The sequence below is a fragment of the Nilaparvata lugens genome, chromosome 7, assembly GCF_014356525.2.
Source record: "Nilaparvata lugens isolate BPH chromosome 7, ASM1435652v1, whole genome shotgun sequence".
Classification (NCBI taxonomy): Eukaryota; Metazoa; Arthropoda; class Insecta; order Hemiptera; family Delphacidae; genus Nilaparvata; species Nilaparvata lugens.
Genome location: NC_052510.1, coordinates 20,246,803 through 20,266,510, shown reverse-complemented (window position 1 = coordinate 20,266,510; position 19,708 = coordinate 20,246,803). Strand labels below are relative to the sequence as shown.

Sequence of the window (19,708 nt, the reverse complement as noted above, 5' to 3'; positions counted from 1 at the left end):
ACAGTGTGTAATATCTACACTGTAAATATTTTTAATTTCACTCATGGATCGTCGTAGTGCATTAATTAACATTTCTCAACTTTCTCTTATAGAAAAACATTTCATTAATCTTATCCTGTGCTTTAAATCCTAAAACTAATGTGTTATTGGAACTGCACTCAAATTGTGCTGGAAAATAAGGATCTCATGAGAAGTGGTCAAGTGCAGCAATAAGCTTGCACTCCCTTTCTCATCATCTGTCACCCTCTTTCTCTCCCACTCCCTTGACTTTTTCTCTCTTTCTCTCTCTCTCTTCTCTCGTTTTGCTGTGCTCTCTACAAAGAGAGGAGCATCTCGCTCAATTGTACAAACCAATCCTTGGTAGCCTATCCGCTCAATTTCTGAATGAAACGTGATTACAATGATTCTGTCATAATGATTAACTCCATCAGACAAGGCGGCCGACAATACACCGCAATGGGTAGTTACTGATTACGAAACAGCAATCCATCCTAATTTATTCCCTCACAATAACTTGAAACCGGGTTACGATGGAACTACTGCTTTTTTGTTTTGTTTTCATTTAATCTGTCTTCTGCCCTATGCGTTACGGAATATTTGTAATTTAAATTATTGCTAAATAACCTGAATTGCTAGCAATGAGTTTGCTAAACTGCAATGAAGTATCATTACTTTCGAATCAATAGTAGGAAGAAGGTAGTTTGAATTGTGTTATCATCATCAGATAACTAATTACTCGGGACTAGTTTGATAACAGGTATTGAAATTATGATAGATAATGGATTTTAATTCAGGTTATTGTGACCTACAATAATTTTCGGAGATTTGAAGAAATGTTGTCTAAGGAAAATAAATATTGATGATGATAATAATATGAATTAATTTATTGAATCGTCTGATTTCTTCCAGTCAGTGAAGATATCATTACAGTTACAGACAATGTACAATGGATATTGGTAACTGTTGTAGCTTTTTATTCCTATGAAAAGGAAATTGATGGGATAAGATATTGGAAGACGTTGAATAATTGATGAAGAGCCACAGATAAAATCCAGTTGTTCACACTGTTGTATGATAGTTAGCTCCTGCACCCTGCACCCCAAATTGCTGAACAAGACAAATGTAGTTGTCAAGTGAGGCCACCATTCCCCAGTGCGAATTTCCTCGAATCAGCACAGAATAAAAGATGCAGTGACACAAACACGCAGAGGAGACAAAAAGAATAGAGAAAAACAAAAGACGCATTCGGAAACTTTCACTGCAACAATAAATTACAACTGCAGTCGTCAGGGACTGGGATTTTGGAATAGAGGAGCGTCACAGTTGGAATGAATGTATTCAACAGTCAGTCCAGTTTCTCGTCGTTTGAAATGAATGGAAAATCGACAGTGCTCTTCTCTCTCACTCTCTCACTAACACACCAAAACGACCCACTGACCCTATGCTTTGCGCTGAGAAATGGCACCACTATAAATCAAGTTCAGTTGGAAAACCTTGAGTCGAATTCGTACCCCGTTGCAAATTGGGCTGCTTCAATGCAGAACGGGTTCTCTTGTTTTCTTCTTATATGAAGGTCATAGGATTCTTGGAAAGGGGACAGTTAGGTTGAAACAAAAGAACATTTAAAATCATGAAAGAGTTCGAGGGGAATGACTAAAATAAAGTATATTCTATTTATTCAGACCTATTATGCATGAAAGATCTGCCGTTAGGTTGCAAAAGTCTCAAGAAACGGAATTTTGTAGATTGTGTGATTTTGTTTGAGAATACAAGAGTGTGAGATAGCCTGTTGAAATCCACTGTAACAGTAATAAAACAAAATTATGTTAGTAGTACTAAGAATGGATTAAAAAATGTTCTGATAGAGCATCGAAGTGTTACTTATGCAAATAAATTGATTCAAATTCTGAATTTCTGTTATGAAATAACTATGGGAATGGGGAGATTGAAAATACTGTATTAATCTACGATGGTCAAGATTCATGTATATGTCAGTATTCGAACAAAAAAAACTGAACACATATATTATGTTTCAATTCTAAGAAACCTGGTTTAAAAATAAAACACATCTTCACATATTTACTGTTTTGCAACTTGAAAGTAAGATCAAACAGTGACCATCCTGTTTACAAAACTAGGAAGAATAATGTAAACAGAGATGACCTGTGAGTTTTTATACTCCTCATATGGGATTAATATTATTTACATAATAGCCGTAGAGATAGTTTTGATGGAAAGGTATTGGATTAATGTATGATAATACATTTGGAGTGGATTTACAAATATAAGCTTAATAGAAACTGAAGGTGAGTAATTAATGCAAGTGTCAATCCAATGAGCCCCTTTAGGAATTATTGTACATTGGAGAGGAGTAGTGGCTAGAGAGGATGTTACAGGTAACAGGAAATGGATGTGGGCCAAACAGAGGCTGAACACAAATAAAGGTGAAGATTTAATGGATGATCTGTTGATTCGAAAGATTTAGGCCGATCTATTTTTGAAGTGGCTGGATCGAACATCCCGAAGATAAACATCCATGTCCGGTGGGACAGATTACGGAGGTATCGTGAGAAATTATGGTCTAGTTAGTTTCATCCCCTTGGATTTCCACCCCCTCAAGAAGCCCACAGCTACCTGCTCTAAAATCAGCCGGCCGGCCTAGTGACCCACTTTCGGGGGATGTTTTCCAACCCCCCACCCCGGCTTCGACCTACTATTCTACTCTAGTGCACCCCTTTCAGGTGAGCAGCCAATTCTAGAAAACGCTCTTCAAAGAACAAACTGAACTACAAAGCGTTGGTGGCGTTGGGCATTATTACTACATGGGTGCCAGCAAAAAGCTTATCGACCCCCTGCAATGACGTTCTCTGTTAAAAATACCCCCACAACGATTCATCTCCATCTATTTTATCACTTGAACCGTTGTTTTCACTTTTATCACGGGGAGAAAGTCCAGCTAGCTTTCAATGTTTTGCTTATTGTTGAAACACATCCATAGAAACGTCATCCAGCCTTGACCAAGAACAATAACTGTTTCAATTGGAGAACAATACTTGTATACAGAATCTAGTTGACAACAAATCACTTGGTGTCACAGAACCTACATCAAGACGATGTTGTTTTCTTCAAAACATTGTGAAAACAGCCTATAATGTGTGTAAAAACGGTTTTCCTTTCCTAGAAAGATCCAAGAACTGACACAATTATATCCATTCATCTGATACTTCACTTTTACTTTTTCCCACGATGATTTGATTTTGTCGAAAAGATCGACAGCGTGTGATGTCCAAGCCCAAACTTGGCTAAAAAATCAAACTGAAGGCAGACCTTGAACACTAAGTTCAACAATACAGTTCCTTTGTTCCATTATTTCTATTCGGGATTCATTTTCTCCGATCTCCCTTCTTACGAAAATATTTTGGAAAAACAACTCTCATTGATTGTTGTTCTACTAGCCTTGACCTTGACAATGTTTCCTAGAATGAGAAGTTGCCAAATATGATAAAGTAAAAAATTCCTTTTTTGGTAGGCTAAATATGTCTTGTATTATTGTTTCTTCCTAGTCTGATATGGTTTTATCGAAAAGTACTGAAACAATCATAAACAGGATATTTATTATTCAAAATACATGTAGGAATCAATATTTATTGGTGAAAAATTGTTACAAAAATGGTACGATATTTTAATGTGATCCTTAATTGATAAGTCATTTATAGAAAGACCATCAAATGATAATTCAAATTCATGAATTAAGATTTTTCAGATTAATTTTTTTTCTTTATAGAAATACAGTTCACTATACGCTTTGGACTTGACAGACTTGTGACAGGAATAGATAGAGATCCCAGTCATATCAGACAAATTATTTCATCTGAGTTGATGAAGAGATGTGAGCTGACTACCGATTGCTCAATCCTCTTGTCCTACTTACATTTCCTCTCAAGTCGCATACGACCTAAAAGCAGGGGAGCGCAAGTATGTCGCTAAATTACTAGATTATACTCAATATTGATTGATTTTCAATGCATCTAACTGGTTTAATTCTGATTTCCGCAATTTAGTCACTGATAGAAGATGTCTTCAGGTTTTAAAATGGATCATTAATATTGGAAAAAAATACTTTTTAGTATAATATAGACCAGCAAACCCAGGATTAATCAATTTAATTTATCATTATTTCAAATCTACCAAATCGAATAAACTCATTAACAAATTACAATTTTTTTCTCACAAAATAAATGGGGATTTTTTTGTGTGGTAATTCAATAACTTTTACTTCACGGAAGGTATAATTTTATAATTATTATAATATCATTATCAAAAGCCTTGATCATTCCAATGAACATCAGAAGGTTCAAGTATCCTATGAAGAATCAGAAGACTCAATTAAAATTATTATAAATGTCGTTGACAGTACTCATTAATCATTTTTGAAGAAAAGAGATACATTTTGTAATGTAATTTATAAAAAACCTCTTAATTCTAGAAGGAACCAGCTATGAAGTCTACATTATGTAGAATGTAGAACAACTAATAGCAGCTTTGAAATATCGTGGTGAATTGTCTAAATTGATGCCGTTCACCCACCCACAACTACGAAGCACAAGAAATCCCGCTCGAAAAAACCTTTCATGTGTTTCGCAAGACAAATAATAAATAAAAGTTGATTTAATGCAGGCAGGGGCAGTGGCCTGATGGCGTTTAATACGATTAAATTTCATTCGATTGTGCCAAAACTTTACACAAATAAACAGAAGAGCCTGAAACTATGTCAGTGGGTCGGATCTGTCAGCTAGGCCTAGGCGGCAGACAAACTATATTTATAATAGTAAAACTACAGTTATAGTAGGAGTAGCTACAGTTATAGTAGTTTGCATTATAAACTGTTTAGGGTGAAAGTGACAAGATGCGACAACTACCATCAGACCGAAATCTATTTGCAGAGTCCATCATTTTGCCGTTAGAGCAGTAAAATCCCCGCAATTCCCGCCATCAAGCTGCAATTTTCCACCCGTGAATACCATCTCTACTCATTCGCATAGTTGTGGCCTAAATATAAACTTATCTATAGATATCCAGATTGTACATTCCATTTTTCTACAATCATCGTATGTGTACACATAGTTGAGGCCTAGATATAGTCACAGTATCTACAAATATAGGTGATGTTGGAAATGTAGCAGTTTATGGTTGATGTGACATGTAATGAGCGCTGCTGCCACAACTGAACTAACATTGAATTGCCGTGAATATGCAACGCGGTTAACCGTGGAACTTGGCCGTTTCATTGATATCACGCTGCTTTTAATCAATTTATATGACGTTTACCTACTGAGAAGCATTTGAAAAATGTGTCCCGGCAAAGAGCAGCATACAGTGCAATAATACTATTGTTTACTGAATGCAATGGTGTTTTGTGCGATTAAAAGTATATAGTCGTTAGTATACCATAATAGTACAAAAAAAGATACTGCATTGTAGAGTACAATAGTAAAAAGAATTGTACAAATTTTACTAGACAACAAATTTATTTTACAACAAATTGTAATATGTTGACGGCACAGTACATGTTGTCAGGGCACAGTATTTGGTCATTGTTGAGCACTGACACCCTAACATTCATCAGCAATCTAGGTGATACAAAACATAAACTAAGATGTTTCAAGCATCATTAAATATGTTTGAAACAATCGTGAAAGATGCCAGAAAAATCATGAAAGATGTTCTAAACATATTTCTTCAATGGGTAATTTCAAGTATAGCACCAAGCATATCTTCATTCCTGACAATCGTGTTCGGCTGGACTGTTCTCGAATTCACCTAGCCACAAAGTAAACAGCTGAGCGATAAGACCTACTTTTCTGAGCATGAAAGAAGGATACTATTACAACACTAGCATCCTATGCAGACAAGTGAAGAGCGGAGTCATCCATATAGAAAGACAACAAACTAAATACTGTACATAGAGAAAGAGAGAATGATAAAGTAAGAAAACAGTGAGGATAGAGAGAGAAAGAGTGAAAGCAAAGAAGCGTGCAGCTAATAATGTCGGGTGTCCCGCCAAAAAGCAGCGAGCATTAACATGCGCAAACACGATACGTTTGAGACGGAATGGCGCATGTTAAAGTGAGCAAGCAACACAACAAAGCGTGATACCTGTTAACGCTGTCAGTGCCACGAGAAGGAGTTGTAACCTAGATGTCACTCTATTGTTTCAACGCCTTCTGATTTGATCAAGTGAAGAAAAGTCAATTAGATTTTATCACAGTTTATAAAATATTTTACTAGAGTACAATTTCAAATATTTCAAACTTTTTCCGAATACTTTAAGGAACTTTAAGAAACATTAGGCTTTTTATTATTGAATGAAAATCTTTAGTCTGTAGACACCCGCAAGATTAGTCAAAATCTTCAAGATTACAAAACATTTTGTAATGATTAGTCTAATTAACTATGAATTTCTGATGAAACGAATCAATTTTCATATCAACAAATTAAATCTTGAGGTATTTCAAGGTGAAGCACTGATGAAGAGAAGGATAGGCTAACACAGGTAACATAATACAGCGATAATTAATTTAGTTCAACGGTAACTCCACATAGTCATCAGCATCACACTTCAGAATACAGTACACCGTATTGCACAGTTATACATTTTACAATATTACGTTATATACTCCTGTGTACAGTTCATTATGTTGGAAGCATATTAGATAAATCAAATAAATTACGGTTTTCATGAGCAACACTGTTGAGAAAAGCATTGCTAGGTGTCGGCAACTTAATGAAGAACAGGTACCAGACAGGACAACATGGGTTGCTTTGCTTTGCAACGCCGGTACCATTAGCCTGTATCAGATTGAGCAACGCGTTGCTTCACCGGCCTGGATTTGGCAACACTTTTCTCACCATTCCATCTTCGCGCCCTTTCACTCTCACTTCCACCATCAATAAGCTCCGTCTCTGTCCGTCGAGTTCACGTTATTTCCTCTACCGTTCTTTTGAAATCTTTCCGCTTCAAAGTGAATGAAGTAAAGTGAAGGTAAAATTCAACGCTGTGACTTTGCGACATCACAATCTCAACGAGCTCAGTACAACACAATTCCTCGTGATAATTCAGCCATTCCAGTTCATTATCCCATGCCAAACTCCTTTCCTATCTCATCCGTCGTTTTCTTCTTCTTGTTTTACCTCTTCTTCCTCCTCTTCTCTTTCCTCCTCTACACCTCTTTTCCTGTAATTCACCTTCCATCTTCCCGTCATAAAACGACAACAATTTTGTCGTCTTCCGTCGTGCGTCGAGCGATAATTTTTGTCGTTGCAAGAATCTAATTCCATCATTTGACTACTAACATTCACGATTTTGAAATACATTTCGTCCTCCTCGAACAACATAGTATTCCTAATTTATGCCGCTTCCCGACTTTGGCGTTGGAAAATGCTGAAATAGACGCGTCTCTGAAATATTTGAAATAACAAAACTGGCAAAACGACGACAGAATTATGAAAATGAAGAGAAAGATCTCAAATCAGTGTATTGAAATAACACTGATACAAATATTTTTCTGTTCATTTTATTATTTATTTATGCATTGATAGATATAATTATTATTCTCAACTATGAATGATTGGGAAAGGAACAACAGGCTTAAAGCCCAAAACTGTTCCTTTCCTAAATTTAGATAGAAATTGTCCAAAAATAGGTTATGTTTAATTTATGTTTGAATATATTCGAGAAAGATTCATATTATCCAAGCTTTCAAATCTCACATAATTTGCATTGATGATTGGTGCACATGATTCAGATTTTTGACCTCATCAACATTATTCCCTTGCAGACTAGTTCTTTGTTGATCCTAGAACGTAGAGGGGTGTTTTTATTACGCTTAAAGTTGGACAGCAATTCATCAGCTAATGATGTCTTGTGCGTCCAGCACAATCTAGTGATATTATCACAGTTGATGGTCAGTGCACACTTGATCAGCCGCCATCGATGATTTGCTGATTGGATTGCACATGTCACTCATGATCCTGAATAGCAAGTGTGCAAAGCGATTGCTGCCAGCTTTGCTCAACAACCAGACAGCTTGAAAGTGGAACGGGCACCAAAGTTTTCCTCAAAGAGCAGTCTTTTCGCAAGTCTTTGCTAACTAGAGTAGAAGTTGATTTTATTAGTTGACTTAATCCTGTTGGGCTGTGCAACATTTTCAGTTTTTGCAAAATAACCCTATTATAATTCACTGATTTGTTAATTCTTGTCATTTATAACTTATTCGGTGATGAAGAAGAGGAAAAAGTGAAGAGGAAGAATAAGAAGAAGATCAAGTAGTAGTAGAAAAAGAAGGAGAACAACAACAAATATGAAGAAGAACAAGAAAAATATAAGAATAAAGATGATGATGAAAATAAGAAAAATAATATAAGAATAAAGAAGAAAAAAGAAGAATATAAGAATAAAGATGAAGATGATGATGATAAGAAGTTCATATTCCCTTCTATGTTGGTGTAATAATTTTTATTGATGTAGTTTGTTTGATAATATGAGACAGTTTTATAGAAGTCGTGAGTGAGAGAGAGTGAGTTTGACACGCAAGTTTGTCCAGTGGGACAAAGACGGGTTTTCAGTTTCATGATCACTTGTACTTTCTAGGCTACTCGCCATTTATAGCAGTCACACTGTTGCCAGTTGTACTCGTAGTTCGCACACCGAACGGGACTCGACTTGCACTTTTGATGACTTGTCGTTTGCTCAACTTCCACACAAGTTGTCAAACAGGTTTACAGCGTTCCATGAATATGGATATCCTCTTGATATTTTCGTGCTTCAGTTTGGGCTATTGAGTAATCGATCAGATTCAGTCTAATGAATATGGTTATCTGAATTCGATTTTTGTGTTTTAAATGTTATACGTTCATTTTTTAATTTATTCAGAGATCATATTGCACGTTGTCGTTTCAATAGGACTGTTACCATTCCATCATTCTACCAATGTTGATTGGATAATGCACTATGTACTATGTACCGTATTTCATTATAGTAGCTATGATGAACTTCTTGTAAACTGCAGTGGGATTGAAGTAGTTTTAGAAACGTGAGAGAATTAACTGGTATGGCTGAATTATCATGATGAATATCACGATATCCCAGGTTATTGACAATCTGATGCTCTGAAACAGAAAAGTTAAAATCAGAACAGTATATTTATATTAGTTTATAAAGTACAAGTTTTGAAGCAGACTGAAGAGTTGCATCGTATGATATCTTTGTCCCATTCATCAAATAAATAATTCGATAATAAACTTTTATAATATTGATTAATAAGAACTCTACATATCTCAATAATTATTCAAGAAATCTCGCATTTTCCTGTAGATGATTGATATGGAAACTATTGGGAGGAGACTTTCTGAGACCGTTCCATGCATAGAAACAAGTATAAGCGATTTATTACCTATTTCTTCCTCAGTCTTAAACCGACTCTAAATTTCTCCAAAACACTCAATAAACCAATGTTTTGTTCCAGAAAACTTCCTGACCAATCTAGCCACATTGTAATAGGTTCCCATTGATTGCGTGGGATGCAAGAAATCACACCGCCGTTCAAGGAGGAGTGACAGGCGATCAGGAGGAGGAGGAGGTGTTGGGGGATAAGGAGGAGTAAGGGAAGGGGGTAACGTCTATTACGATAAAGTGTGTCGGGTTTCCTACGGAAGGGAGAAAGTGGGTCTATAGCCGACTATGTACACAGCGTATCTATAGATATAGTGAGGGGGGGTTGCCACATCCCGACAGCAGGCAAAGCTCCTTGACCGGGATTGACGCTGACCCCCTTTAACGCTCAATTCACTCTCCCCTCACCCCCCATACGCCCCTCCGTGCTCTCCAACGCGCACTCCCGCAAATTCGACCAATCTAGAGATATACTACTGTCACTGTCTAAATACTATCACTGCCACTATATCTATTTAGTGACATTACTATCACAACTGTCGCCGCTGTCTAGCAGGGGGGGGGGCGATGTTACTATCACAACACTGCTTCTCAACCATTCCTCTCTCTCTCTCTCACTCTCTCTCTCTCTCTCTCTCTCTCTCTCTCTCTCTCTCTCTGGTTTTCGGGTGCCAAAATTTGGTAGCCCTTTCCTAACCAATCATTAGTTTTTCTAAAAATCTTCATATTTCTCCTTCTTATCAATATATACAATCAGCATATCAACAATCTCAATGTTGCTTACTTTTGTCTTCAAATCAAAGGCAGTGTTTTGAAATTTCCTCTATCCAAAAATTACAATCCGTCTACAGTATTATATTCAGCTTACTGAGAGAGTTTGAATCATGACGTATTTAAGTTGATCAAACTTGGAGGAATATTCTTTATTTTCAACACTGTGCTGTATCTTGGAGTTTCCAATATTTCAAGTACAACTAGATAGAACTAGAGAAATAATCTTCTATATTCATAAGCCACCTGATGCGTAGGAAAGCGTTCACAGAGAGAAGCATTACATAAGGTAGCTTTCCCTGGTGATATGGAGACCTCATATTCAAATTAACTTCACAGTATGGGAACATCATTTTTCTCTTTATTAAAATAAAGAAATTGGTCTCAGTCAAACCTCATGCACTTTCTCACTGCTCATATAAATAGGTCTTACAAGTACCACTTTAATTCATAGACATTATTTTAGAAAACCGTAAATTGGACTTGGAATCTTCAAGATAGATTGTAAAATTCATTCTCATGATAGCTCCACTGGTTTTAATAATATAGACGTATATAATAATATATAATAATAAATAACGAACTTTAAACCATTAAAAACAACCCTTAGAGTTAAAATATTGCCAAAAGATTTCTTAGTGCGCCTCTAAAGGGCCAACTGAACATACCTACCAAATTTGAACGTTTTTGGTCCGGTAGATTTTTAGTTCTGCGAGTGAGTGAGTCAGTCAGTCAGTCAATGAGTGAGTGAGTGCCATTTTGCTTTTATATATATAGATGAAGAAATTCCATAGATTTGGATTTGTAGATCCCTCAGACTCTTGTCTGTTTCATATAAGTCTTACTCATATGAATCGTTTCATAGATGTGTTGAATACTGACAATAATTATAATCATTAATCATATAATCATAATGAATATATTGTTAAACATTTTATTGTGTAATAGTATGAGACAATGTTGGATGCAAATCCTCCTCAAATCCATGGCCTTCTATAATCATCATTCATATTATTTTTGTCACTGAAAACTTATGACACTGCTTTATGGATCATAACTCAAAACTTTATTTATACTAATTCAATAAAAAATATATGATTCTGTAATATTATGATATAGGGATTTATGCCAAGTATTCAAGTAATTCATTTGCATCATCTTAAATTCCAGTACCGTATTCACTGTAGTAGTGTAGTACTGTACTATAAAAAGCAGTTGGAAAACTGCATGATAATTTTCCATTGAATAATTCCCTCTGAAATGAGATGAAGCGTGGTGCACATTGTTGCGTATGTAAAATACACGATTCAGGGTCAAGTTGTGGGAAAACACACTCCTCTATCCTGATAGTATCAGGTGCTATTCAATTATTACATTACGAAGTTTTCCTCTTCATATTTCTCTGAATGAATTGATTGATTTCTATTTTTATGTCTTATGAATAATAATTCTTGTGAGTCTTTTGCAATGAAACAGGACATGTGCGTAAATCGAGTGTAAAAACAATGATGGCTTAAACATTGTAGAATATTGTGAAAATCATCTTATTTTAATGTGAAAAATATTTAAATATTTTATATTCTCCGCATGTGTAGGCAAAGGATAAGTAGAGACGTGGAGGCTTATTTTATTATCTGTTGTAAAGGTGAAATAGAAGAAATTTGCATTCACATTCATCCTTGACATTTGTATTTCAAGTTTATGGTATAATATTTTTTGTCAACTTCGATGAAGATATTATTCAGAAGATACAACATTGTATTCTTATTTTTCCTGCTTCACATAACTTGAAAATATATTGTGAATTGATATGAACCAACTGTAGAAATATAAAGACTTGTACACTGTTGAACATTTTGAACTCTAGTCCTTTTTGAGATAGTAATTTCTACCTTCAGTTTTGGGAGCTCGGTTTCTGAGAGACTTCTCTTTTTCAACTAGGCATTCAGTAACTTCCTCTACTTGTTGCTTGTCATAACATCTTCTACATACTGAGTTGTAAAACAAGCCACATTATGGTTGGAACATTCCTTGCCACCCCTTTTCAAGCTCAGTCGGTACAATGATAATTTACAAGCCAGCCGGTATCACATCAATGTGATTCCCTACAGAGCTGAACACTGATGCTTATTGTCTTCAAGAAAGTAACTGGGCGTCTCTCATTCGACTGTACATACCTCTTCTGCTTGCTCTGCTCTCTGTTCCATTGTCTTATTAATTGGGTCGCGTCAGAGGAGACAAAGAAGAAGAGATAGAAGATTAAGAAGAAAATAAGAAGAAAAAGGAGAAGGAGGAGCACAAACACTATCTTATTCATTTCATCGTTACAGATCTTCCAGTATGTTGTAACCACAGCTCGCGATGAACATAGAATAGGTAATGTGAGAGAACTTCCAACGCCTTCCAACCGTAAAAACGCCTTTTCGTTAACCTTGGGATGAATTTTTAGGATAAATTTCTAGATTTCTGTTTTGAAACAAATGCTTCCTTTCTGAATCACCCACTTTTCAAGCGTAAATTTTCCGATAAGGAGCTTCCAATGATTTCTGAAAATGAGATTCTGAATCATTGATTTTTTATTAAAACCATTGCGAAGACCAGTAAAATAAACCCAAACTTGCTCATTTCGGTTACCAACAAAGACAGTACGATATTATTTTCTAAATCAGATTGAATATTCAGTTGCACCAATCGGGAACGTTTTACTGAATCACCTGATCATATTCGCAAAGTGCAGATCCTAGATGAAAATGTTTCCAACTGGCAACCCAACAAAAGTCTTGTGTACTGACCACTGACCAAATAAAAAACGAAAATAGTGTCCTTGGGCTTCGCTTAAGATGGTAGCCATCAGTGGGCAGTCAGCTTCTTATAGGGAACCGAAGATTTCTTCTCCCTTTTCATGATCTTGTCCTTTTTCTTCCTCACTTATTCTCCTTTTTCTCTCCTTCTCTTTCACCCTTGACTGCACCACAAGCCGGTTTCTTCGTCTTCGTCGTCGATTAAAGTGGGCTCGTGCGGGCGCGAACGAGTGGGTGTGAGCAAATGATGAAGAAGAGGAGGAAGAATAAGAAAGAAGAAGCAAGGGGCTGCTGTTGAGCAGGAAGACCAACCAGTTCCTGTCTGTCAGCTTTTATAGTCGCTGTCTACCAATGCTGGCCAATGCTATTACAATGGTGGTGTGATTTCTCCACAGGAAATTCACATCGTATTCCTCCTTCCCCTTCTCATCCTCCTCCTCCAACTCCTAGTACTTGACGTTCGTTGGTGTGGAATTATTGTCGTTTTGATATTTTTCAAGGCTGTGGTAACCAGGAGAATCTAGCTTGCTTGATCTCTTCCCAAATGGAACTGGAAGGAAAATGATCCAATGGTATTTCCTTAATTTGATACAAAATTTTGAAGATTCGTTCAGAGATTCCTTACACTATTTTTCACCATTATTTTTATCAAGAATACATATTCATCTACTATCAGAATTTATTTATTTATTCTATTCATTGATACAATAACAATAATATTTAGAATAATCCTTTTGGTAACCATATATCCTCCACCTTCATATTTCCTCTCACATTTGTATATAAGTATGTTGAATTTTTTTCTCATTACCCTCCTTAACTAAAATGTAAACCTTATTAAAAATTCAACTTCTGTTCCTCAAAGGTTGATATTATTCACTTCTTTATAGTTTTTCCAGTTGAACTCATGAGTTCCATAATAATTTATTAACACTAAATTTACAAGATTATCTCATCTCAGTGAATAAGATTGTGCACTTTACTGATGTTTATTTTTTCCCTCTCATTCAAGTAATAATCCACAAATCAAAGCAAATATTATTATTCTACAGAGTACAACTGAAGTACTGCATACTGCGATCCTGTAAATTTGGTTGATACAGTAATGTGGAATTGACAATGATATTTCTATTATAAAGACTTTCAAATACAGACACATTTCTATATAGATTTATTAAAATATGAACTGTAATGGTTGTGATTCATGATTTGGTTATGGTCAGTAGCTATAGGTGCTACCAATCGTCTAATAATACATTCCAGTAGCGTCTATTTCGTCACAGGTGTTCTTTCTTTTGGTGGAGAGTTGAAGGTGCGAAGCGTGATACAAACTTTGACTGCTATTAGTATAGCATATATTCCTTATATACACATATATCAGTATATAATGCTCGGTAGTGCTTCGATCCTGTTACCAGAAATGGTAGTACAGTCTCCTCTCTGCTCAGTGCTCACTGCATCATGAAAACTGGTTTTTATCCTGGCACAGACACTGTGAGCTGCATTATTGTTGGAATCCTCTGTTGTGATCCACTTACTAAACCACGGCCTTCTGGGACTACTGTACTAGTAGTGCTTTGTGTTTATGTTACTGGTCTACAATTGAAAGAATGTAACATAGACGGCTAGCTGGAGACCAGCGTATTGTGGTCAGTAGTTGGAGAATAACTAATCCTATGATCTGTGGTTGAGGTGTCTCCACTGATTTGACAGGTTTTTGAATCAAGGTAAAGTCTGAGCATAGGCTTGCATAGTTTTATATCAAATTGTTCAGATTAAACTCATTTTACTTTATAATTCATCGATTAATTTCATGAAACTTGAGTGAGAACTTTTAAGTTTCAATAATAGATTATGGGTATCTTCATCTTCATTATTATTATCATGAAGTATGTATCGTTTTGGAAAAAATAATTATTGCTGAGAAGTATTGGGCTGTTGAAGATAGCTTCTTCCTACTCATGAATAAAGAATTGTAGCAATGCTCCATTAAGATTCTCTTTGATCAAGAAGGTATCTGTTCAAGCGGTGACGTAATATAATTTCTCATTTTTCTATGATTGTTCACCACTGGAGACCAGAGAATCAGTGTGAAACCCCAGTGAAGGTGTTGTAGGAGAGCTCTGACCATTTCCTGTTGTTGCTTGCTTGCTTCTTTTACTTCTTGTCCGGGAGCTGTTTACGGTGGATGGGCAGAGGATTCTTCCTTTTTCCTTTATTTCGTTGAATGTTGGACTGAGTGGTAGGTGCCAGACCAGGAGGAGGAAGAGGAGGAGTGGGAAGGAGGCGATTTCCTGTCTTTGTTGGAATTCCACCCACTGGAACACAGACGAAATGCTGTTTGTCAAATAAAGGAGGAGAAGTGGAAGAAAATGATATGGATGGAAGATGACAAGATGAAAACTAAGTTTAGAAACAAGAAGAAGAAGAGATAGAGGAGGAGGAAATATGAAGAAGAAGGAGAGAAGATGAAGAATGATGATTAAAGTAAATGTAGTGCACGCCCAATTTAGATTCCCCTCTTTGTTGTCACTGACCCTATCGCACCTGATGCTCAGAATTGTTTCTCCAATAAAAAATAAAAAAACTTTTCCTCTTTACTACACTCGATCAAGACATCTAATATTGTAATCCTTTTTCGTATTTGTTATTGTCTCCTTTTAGAGACAGTGATTCTATAATATTCACGATTTTTACAATATGAATACTTGACGCTTTTAACTGTACTATACGTACAGTACTATATACTTATAGAACAATATATTATTGGTATGTCTATAGTATGGATTGGTCTCCACATTTCTATCATCATTTTCTTATTTTATCGTATGAATTTGAAAAGATTCGTGAAATACAGTAATATAGTTATATAATTGATTTATAATTATTGAATAAATAATATAACTTCATTCGTGACAAGCTGCAGAGTTGCTGCTTTATCACAATCTGTGACTTCACAGTATTCATTCATAACATGAGAACATTACAGTAGAAGTATACTACATTGAAGTACATTAGAAGTACAAATTACAAATTACAAATTAAAGTACACTACAGTAGTTCTTGATCAAATTTAACGATAATACAGAGAAAATGATATAGGGATACTTCCCAGAATAGGAGAATTTTACCCAAGGTGTGTTCTTGAAATATAATTACACTCTTTCCTGAAGACACTGTGAGTGACAAAATCTTTTGAGAGGGGGCTGAGTCGATAGGTGGGGTTGGAAAAGAAACCTACTATTGTCCTTATTAATGGGTAATTGCGTGTAGACCGACCTTGCTTTCAAGAGAAGTCAACAACCTGCTTCAACACTCACACACACACACTCGTACGCGCGTGCACAACCTATCGTCGAAAGTAGTTACAAAACTGCATGCGCGATACCTCCTTGGGAGGTTGAAGTGTTTCTAGTATCGGACACAAGTGTGTTACGGCCTTGTAGCACACGACACGTGATTCGAATGTAGGTGGTGCCTTTATCGAAAATGCATATTTCTGTCAACATTTACATTTCCTTTCAACTTATATCTATTGTGAATTATTGTAGAGCACTTTGCATTTCTAGTACACTACCACACCGGAACACCAATTATGCATGCGTTACTTCTACTACCTGTCTTAAAAAGTTTCAATCCAAATAAAAGACCTACAAAGTTTTTAAATTCCTAAAATGAGTAATAGCTCGCTTCAGTTCCACTCTCTTTGAAGTTTTAGCGCTTGAGTTTGACGGTTACTGTTTTACTTAATTCGGTTCTAACACTTCACAATACGTTTCAAGAAAACTCCAAGTATTCCTCGATTACTTGATAAGCTAAACTGTTGAAAACTGTTTGTTTTGATTCAATTTTTGAGATTGATGTCCACATCGACCTGTGTCGGTGATCGGAGGGATGATGATTGGGAGATGAATTGTCGTACATTTTTGGGTGGGATCCGAACTATGCATTACTCGTATTTTAAAGGCTACTATTCTCAACTTTGATGTTTCATCATCTTCAATACAGAATGAACCTTTTTGCACTCATTTTGATGTTGTTTTATTTATGATATTGTGTAATTAATGTGCTTGGTTTTGTTTATGTTACAGTGGACACCACCGCACCTGCCCCTCTGTACATCAAGAGAGAACCCGGAGAACACAAGGGCCTCCAAGGTTTACCTGGAATTTTATCACACCACCCCCATGCAGCACTATTAAATTACAACGCTTCCAATACTGGTGAGTAACTTATTCAAATTCCATAAATACTCAATTCTATTTTTATATGAAGCTATCATTTTATTCAAATAAAACTAATATCAAGGTATATCCCTTATATATTTGCGTGCAGTCCTTGTCAGTTGAATGATGTGTGAATAGTCAAACCAATTTCAATAAAAGCCCCAATTTATTTGCAACTACTTTTTCTAGCTTGAAAATATTCAGACTATTTTGGAAAATTCCTCAAACCATAAACTTCGATTTCCAATTTATTGCTTCAATACTGTAATGGAGTTCTGTACAATAACGCTACAATACTCACGTCTTGGCCAGGCAAAATTCTTTTAGGCTACGTAAAGTCCATCCTCTTTTCCCGGTAGATCTGTATAAAGTGAGATGATTCACATGATTTTTTCTCCGAAGTGGAGATCGTATATAGGTTCCTAACTAATATCCTCAGTCGTCTATTCTTTGTGCAACTGTAATATTTCCTCCAACAATAACATCCTCCATCGTTTAGAATCAGCTGGAAACTATGAGGAAAAGAGTAATAAGAAAGCTGAAAGATTAACAATGTTCATTCCGCGAAGAACATTCAACATATCTGATAACACGTTTTTAAAGCGTTATAGGCATTTTTACAAAAAATGTATTTATTAGTGGTCATGATTTATTATTATTGTACATGATTGTTCACTTTCAGGACTTACTGAAAATAATAGTTCAATTGATGATGGATCTGTCACTATTTTCAGGATATTATTATAATTATTGAAACTTATGAAAAATTTCTTCGTGATTCCTGATCTACCTATTGTTTATCACTAAATCTCTGATCATAGTGTTTTATCACTTAAATCTATCACAAATCCCTATTCGGGGATTTATTCCGACGGTTTTATTAGGACTTATTCCGATAAATTTATTAGTAAATCTCAAATTTACTCCATTTCTGGAATTACGTATAAACGTCACATTTGTAGATCTCTATCATTGGGTACGGCTTTACCAACTGTTACAGCCCCCAATGTAGGGTATACCCCACAACAATGAAAAAAGGTTTAAACCGCGTCTTTTGTTCGGGAGTTTCCGATTTTCGGAAAAGCCGAGAACCAATCATACTCTTGATTAGTTCGTGACCCTTTTCGGCATCAATATTGCATGGGATGACGTCAATCTTGGGTCACGTGACAAAAGGAGAGATTAGTGCAGCTTGGAAGGTAGCAGCCACCGAATGTGGAGTGTCGCAAAATAAAAGGGTTTCGATAAAGGGTTTGATTGGTAAGAACGCGTGCTAGATCGGAATGAAGGGAGCGAGAGCAGCTGGAAACGTGCGGACATTGTTGACTGTTTTCCGAAAATCTGGAAACTTTTGGGCAACTGTTGTGTCATTATTAATATTTTTTGTTATTTCGGGTTGTGCCGTTGTTGTTGTTATTGGGTTTTCTTCCCCTATCCATCACCCTTCCAGGAGAGGGTTGGTTGGGGTTTGGAATTGTGCAATAAGTGCACCCCTTGTGTCAGCGTGAATTACGTCGCAGCCTCCACTGTCACTGTCACTCACCTGCTGACTGATAGAAAGAGACAGGAAACTGTTGGAAACATGTGTGCACGTGAGACGACAAACAAGGGATGGACTGAAGAAAATATCCGAATCCTTGATTGTGCTCCAGTTGTTGAGTAATATGTCGGAACCTACCCCTTTTGGCTGGAATATTATTTATCATTATATAACCACCCTTCTCACCCACCTCCTCCTTGTCATCATCATCATCAACCCAACCGTTTCTTCTCGGAAATCCTCCTTGCCCAATATTCTCCTCCCACAATAATTTAATGTGCAACGTTTTTCTCGTCAGTTGTCAGTATCACTTCAATTGAGCCTCACTCTGTCTTCTTCTATCTTACTTCACAGCCGTCGCACCCTTTTCTTTATGTGTCCCGTGCCAGCAAGAGCAACACCAGTGTGGTCCGTTTCAGACAAACATACTGCTGCTTGGAAAATAGCAACTGTCTCCTAAATGCTTTTGTTGTTTAATATGCAATTGGCTGCTGCCATAAATATGCGAATTAATTAATTTGTTTCTTACGGAGAGAAACATTTGACAAAACCAATGGAACAATGTGACTTCAACACAGTGCTAGAAGCATAAAAATGTATCATCTGATAAACTATGATATATAAACTACGTGAACTGATGAACTACATGAAGTTCAACTCTATTCTACCTTATTCTTTTCTCTTCAATTCATAAACCCAAGTGCTCAACTTGATCTATTGCCTCACCCCACTCTTCACCGTAATTTTCTATGATTTCTTTGAGTTTAACATCGACTTTACTTATTTATCTTTTGATTTCATGACTGACATTTGAAATTTGTTCCTAAACAGAGTATTAACTTACATTAGTACCAGTTACTTTCCCTCGTATCGTCCACGTTTCCCTTGTTCATATTAAGTCGTGTCTTTAGACTTAACT

General features: G+C 36.2%; 1 protein-coding gene across 1 annotated transcript in view; it reads left to right on the top strand.

Moving 5' to 3' along the window:
* The window catches only part of LOC111044533 (ecdysone-induced protein 74EF), a 257,567-nt gene that overhangs the window by 201,122 nt on the left and 36,737 nt on the right, over nt 1-19,708 (top strand). Inside the window, exon 5 of the mRNA XM_039432316.1 lies at nt 17,115-17,246. Within this exon, the coding sequence (XP_039288250.1) occupies nt 17,115-17,246 (132 nt within the window). The remainder of the gene's footprint in view (nt 1-17,114; nt 17,247-19,708) is intronic.